Raw genomic sequence first — 6,000 nt, 5'->3', positions numbered from 1 at the left:
GGGGGGGGGGTTGGTGGCGAGAGGGGGAGGGGAGCCGGCTCTTCGGCCTGCTTTCTCCTGCCCGAGACTTGTTTGCAATCGCTGCCTCTTTATTTACGAGAAGAAATCTCCCCCTCGGTACTTCTTGGCTGTTTGGGTATTAATTTTCTCCTCTCCCCTCTCCCGCTCGCCCCCTCCTCCTCTCCCCCACCCCGCCCCTCCTCACCCAGTAGCTAAGGGGAAACGAAAACAAAGCCGATTTCTCCTTGGCAACAAGAGATACCCCCTCCCGCCGCCCCCCCTTCCTTTTTCCTTCTGGTTCTGAACGTGAAACCCTGTTGGAAACAGGTCCCTTGACCCTCGCCCTTGACATTCAAATGGCTGAATGGAGGAGAGATTGCTACTCGCACGTCTTGGGGCTGCTTTTTTTTTTTTTTTTTTTTTCCCTCTCTGTCTCTCCTTTTTTTCTTTCAAATGAGTAATCCCTGAAGATCTTAACCCCCCAATTTCATCACCCTCACCTCCCCCCTTTATTTTTCTCGCGCTCCTCTCCGCTCTCCCGCCTGCTTCCCTCCGCCGTGCGCCCCCCTCCTTTTTTTATTTGCATCTCAAGTCCAAAAGGCAGAAAATACACACGCGGCGGCGAAGACACCGGGTAGCCGTGGAGGCTCCGGCCCGTCCTCGGTCGTCAGTCACCCCATTGTGGATCTGCCCGGGCCGAGGTGGCCGAAACTGTCCGGGCGCTGGCCCGAGAGAGAGAGCCCTTTCATCATTTTAGGGAGGGAAAAAAAAGAAAAAAAGACATTTTTCTCCGTCGCTCTCGGGATCGCTCTTCCGTCTTTATTTTATTGTTTTGGACATTTTTGAGCGCCTTGGCTCAGACGGCGCTTTTTGTCTCATTGCTGGGTTTAAAAAAATTTTTTTCCCCTTCTTCATCCCTCTCTGGCCACTATGGAATTCTAATTTGAATCATGTTTGGATTGAAGCCGCCTCTGTATTACTTACCAGGTAAGCGAGCTGTGCGCCTCCCCGGGTCCTGCGCGGCGCCGGCGCGTCCCGGACCCCCACCCCCCTGACCCCCGCCCCCCGACCCGCAGCCTGGGTCGGGTTGGTGGGTCCGCCGAGCCCCCGGCGGGCGGGCTCGCGCGACCGGCCGCTCCCGCTGCGGTCCAGCGGGCGGTGTGTGCGCTACGTGCGGCGGGGAGCGCCCACCCGGCCCGCCGCCCCCACCGCGCCGCCGCCGGGGGTTGCGCGTCTCCCTCCTTTTGTCTGCCCCGAGCCGGCTCCGCCGCGGCGGTGCAGCGAGCGGCTGGGGCACGCTGCCTTCCAAGGTGAATTAAGCACCGGGTGTGAAGTTACTTTGCTGCAGACCGCCCCGATCGGGTGGCATGCGCCCCCCTCCCGCCCCCAGCCTGGGGCTTATTTTCCTCTGCCTCCAGCCAGCCCCTTGCGCCGTCTCTGCGCGAGCGTGGCGCGCCTGCCCCCCGCCCCCCTTCCTGCCCGGGTTTCCCTGGAAGGTTTTGTTCCTGCCGAGGTCGGAGGAGGGGGCCGGGGGAAGCTCCGGAGGGTGGTTGGCGTGGCTTCCTGTTTCCCTAACCTTCCTGCGCGCTGACAGCAGCCTGCGGTGTAACTTTCTGTTTCGGCGCAAGTCTTGCTTGCAACCCAGAGTGGAGGGGCGGGGAGGGGGTGACAGGAGGTTTGGGGAGCCCCTCTTGAGTTCACCTTATTTGGACTTTGAAATCTTAAAAATAATGACATGTAGGCTGAGGGCAAGCTGGGAAGCCAGGGGTTCCTGGCGAGGGAGGTAGGAGCCTAGGTGATCCCTGGGGCCCTTCCGGCTGCCTCCTTGTCACCCCCTTCCCGTGCCCCTGGGGTTGGGAGTAACTGACTAGGCCTGCCCTCGGTGGGCCCCTGACGCGCAGGTCAGGAAGGCAGGGCAGCCGAGCTGTTTTTCTCTCCCTTCTTTCCTTTGAGAGTTTCATCTGCCTTGGGAGTTCACACAGTTCCTGTGGAAGTTGGGGGGCCCATGGATCTGGGGGAGGGGAGGAAGGGGAAGGGAGGGAGGGAGGAGGGGAAGTTCTGGGCTCATACTGGAGCTTCCAAAATTCTGCAGAAGAGGCTGCTGGTGGAGGGTAATTTCGCCCTGTTTTGCTGGTGAAAGGTGCAGGTGGCTGAGTGTGGGGTTTGGGGTTTTTCACTGTACGTTCGGAAGAAGCCCCTGTCCCTTTGGTTGAGGCTCCCACGGAGGCCACGGAGGCCGTGGGAGGACGGCGGTGGGGAAGGCAGGGCCTGGACAGGGCCCAGCTCTGCTGGATCTGGCACTTGCCGCCCTGAACCAGGACAAGGGGAAGAGGTCGTCCAAGAGTCCAACAGACTTAAAAAAAAAAAAAAAGGCAAGGCTGATGGGCTCTGGATGAAATCTGTACAGTTATTCTGAGTTTCTTTGTGGCTGTTTTAGGTCCCCAGCCCTTCCCAGAAACTGACAAGGTCTGCATTTCTTGCTTGGTGTCTACATCGCTTTTGTAGGAAGAGTATTTTTCAGGGTCTACACTTGATTCTTGGTCTCTTTGCCCTTCACTGCCTGAATCCAACACTTCCCCTCCCTCGACACTGCCCTTCAAGGATCTGATCCAAATTAGAACCAGGAACCCCCAATGTGCAAAAGGGTTGCATTCTAACACAGGGCTGCTGGGAGGGGGGGAGCCATCTCCCCCATAAGAAGATAGCAGACGGCCGAGAGCTGGCGAGATGCATGGGGGCTCCTGGAACCCCAGCTGTAGCTAGCATTCCCACTGGAGCTGCTCTTCTGTGGGCCTGCCCCCTGCACCCCGAGCTGCAGGAACGCAGGCAGAGTTCTTTCCTCTGTATCCGCAACATCCCCCCTCCCCGTGCTGCACCTTCCCTTGTAGACACTCAGTGCATGTTTGTGGCAAGAATGAATCTTCTTAAGTACAGGGCGTCTTAAAAGCACAGGTGTTTGTAATCTACACCCCACTTCACCTGCCATTGGGTGGTGCTGGCACTTACTATACATCAGGTGACCGGTTTTCTATTTACACTCAGAAAGAAAAGGAGGAAGTGTCAGGCTAGGAAATTCGGAGCAATTAAGGAAAATCAGTCCTGGCTGGTGTTAAGCCCTTAGGGGCAGGAGGGTGAAGTCTGCAGGTCTGGACCCCAGGGGAGGTCAAGGCACAAGTCATTCTCACCCTGTGGAGGGAGGTTTGTCACCCCCTGGAGTTTCTCTCTCTCCCTCCCCTAGTTTTCTCTTTTTTAATTCCCCCACTAGGGTTTTGTAATTTATACTTTTGCTGTTACAGCGTAGAGGCTTAACTGGCAAGAACCGTGGTCAAGCGGCTTTGCTTCCCTGGGCTTTGAGGACCTCAGAGTAGTCAGTGGCCCAGTTCTCTTGACCACTGTCAGGCCCCCTTGGGAGTGCTTTGCAGAATCTTTCCTGAGATTGGTGCGATGGCTGCCCATTTCACAGATGAGGAAAGTGAGCCTTGGAGGAGCTGGTGATTTGGCCAGCTTAGAAGTGGCAGAGCGGGGATGCGAAACAGGCTGCTGCCCACCGCCCTGCTCCAGGAAGGAGGGGCCTGGACCCAGCCCTCAGAGCAGAGGCAGAGCCTTGCCTGTGGAGGCCTGACACCAGTGCTCTGGAGCTGGGACCTCGTTCTGTCCCCACAGCTAGATCCCGAGGCGGTGTCTGTAAGTGCAGGGAGCCAGGGCCCAGCACCTGCCTGTCCAGCCCTCACCCCCGAGGCGGTTCACGGTCCGACTGCTGCTCCTGTTGGACCGAAGTCCTGCTCCACCTTTACCAAGCTGGGACCTTAATCAGGGGACTTGAGCTCTCTGGGCCCCAGCTATCCCATTTGTGACCTGGGATCCATAACTGTGTCTCCCTCAGTATCAGTGTGAGGCAGAGGTGGTGATCCCTGGCCCACCACCTGTGTTTGTAAATAAAGTTTTATTGGCACATGGCCACGCCTGCTCTTTTATGTGTGGTCTGTGGTAGCTTTGGGGCTACAATAGCAACGTTGACTAGTTGCAATAAGGCTGGCAATACTTACTGTCTGTCCCTTTATAGAGGGAGTTTGCTACATCTGGTGTAAGGACAGTGCCTGCATATCTGCGACAAACTTAACACTTAGCAAGTGATCGCTAGAATAAAAATCTTTTTAAAATAAGCTCAACATCCAACATGGGGCTTAAACTCATGACCCGGAGATCAAGAGTCACATGCCCTATGGACTGAGCCAGCTAGCCCCCCCCCCCCCGTGATTATTATTAAGGTGGAATTATTTGCTGAAAATCACAGGGCTCCTTAGTGGTTGAACTGGAACTTGAACTCAGGTCTTTGGGCCAGACCCCTGGACCCCATGACACAGTGTCTGGCCTCCGCATGCTCCTTCACTGGCGGGGGTGGGGGGTGGGGTTGGTATCCAGCAGAGGGACGCTTCCTATGCCAAGAGAAGGAGGCGTGGGCATGTGGGAAGGGAGCTTGGGGACTGGTGCATGGGTGGGGTCTCTAATGCTTCTTGGAAAACTTCCTTTCTGTGTGATCCTGCGCCCAGCTATCCCCTTTCCTGAACTCCACCAGACTGCAAGCTCCGTGCTGGAGGGGACAGTGCGTTTCCTCCGTGCCCAGCTCAGCACCAGACCGTAACAACAATACTAGAATTACGAGGAAGAGGTGGTGGCGGCCACTTCTTACGTGGCGCCCATTCAGTACCAGGTGTGGTGTTCATGTAATCCCACTTGGCAGTGAAAGAAACTGAGGCACGAAGAGGTTGTGGTCACACAGGCAGTAAGTGGCACAGCCAGGCTTTGACAGCAGGCAGTTCGGCTCCAGAGTCCCTGCTTAATAAATATTTGTTGAAGGAGAGTGAGGGAGGGAATTGGCCGTTGGTGTCGGTGGTGGCGCCCTGCCGGCCCCCTTATCTTGTTCCTGGAGTTCACGGAGGGAGGACTCTGCAGCTGTCAGCTCACCCCACCCCAGCCCCATGCTGAACTCTGGGTGACCCCGGCTGCCCCTCAGGATTGACCGTCCACTGCTGGGAAGGACACTCCAAACTCCAGTGCAGAAACTGAGGCCCAGAGAGGGCTGGGGCTTGGCCCAAAGCCACAGAGCCTGCTGGTGGTTGCTGTCAGGCAATCTGGGTCTCCCTCAGAACATTTTCCTTGTCCCCAGCCGCTTCCTGAGGGTCCGCTGGCCCCGGGGTGGGGGTGGGGGCTCCGCACAGCCTTTGACAGGCTTGTGAGAGACCTGGGCTTCCCCTGCCGGGGAGCTGACGGTGCCCAGGCCGCCTGTGGCAAGAAGGCGAGCTTCTCCCCTAGACCACTGCCAGAAGGCCCCAGGGTATGAGGCAGGGTGGGGGTCTCTGCTCAGGGCCACCTGGGTCGAGGAAGGGCGCTGGTGGTGAGGGCAGGCCGCCAGCCAGCTCCCCGTCCCCGGGTGCTCCCTCTGGGGCTGATGCTGGGAGGGGTGATGGAGTTCAGGCCCAGCTTCTGACTGGTCCGTGGGAAGCTGCTGGGTCCTAAGCAAACGCATGGCTTTGGGGCGGGCCCTGGAACCACCCAAGGCCTGCTCTGAGGGATCTGAGTCAGATAAAAGGACAACATTGCTATTTCACTTGTGATTGAGAAAGCTGCTTATTTACAGCTCAGAAACTCAGCGGGGACAAGCATTTCGGCTCCCATCTAGCACTTTCCAGGCAGTCACTAATTAATCTTCCGATACCCCTGAGAACTGGGGAGGGGCTGCCACATTTCCATCTGTCGGCTGGGAAAGCCAGGGGCCCTTTTGTCCCAGCTGTGGCCCAGCCCTTCTCCGAGGGGCCTGGGCTGGTTCCCACCCCCCTGCTCAATTTGGTTCTCATTAAGATTTTTTTTTCTTGCTTAAATGTGTTGTTCATACTCCTTGGGTGGGAATCTGATAGAGCCCCGTTGGAACCTGTCCTGCTTCTTATCTCCTTGACTCTGGGAGTCAGGAAAAGTTTTCTTTTATGCTCTTGGAGCAAACAG

General features: G+C 57.2%; 1 protein-coding gene across 1 annotated transcript in view; it reads left to right on the top strand.

Moving 5' to 3' along the window:
- Nucleotides 1-245: 245 nt before the first annotated feature.
- LOC121103383 (genetic suppressor element 1-like) overlaps nt 246-6,000 on the top strand; it is a 68,212-nt gene continuing 62,457 nt past the window's right edge. The window contains exon 1 of the mRNA XM_040633081.1: nt 246-987. Within this exon, the coding sequence (XP_040489015.1) occupies nt 951-987 (37 nt within the window). The 5' untranslated portion in view covers nt 246-950. The remainder of the gene's footprint in view (nt 988-6,000) is intronic.

Source organism: Ursus maritimus, unplaced genomic scaffold (assembly GCF_017311325.1).
Source record: "Ursus maritimus isolate PB19 unplaced genomic scaffold, ASM1731132v1 scaffold_19, whole genome shotgun sequence".
Classification (NCBI taxonomy): domain Eukaryota; kingdom Metazoa; phylum Chordata; class Mammalia; order Carnivora; family Ursidae; genus Ursus; species Ursus maritimus.
This window is presented reverse-complemented; position numbering and strand designations above follow the sequence as displayed.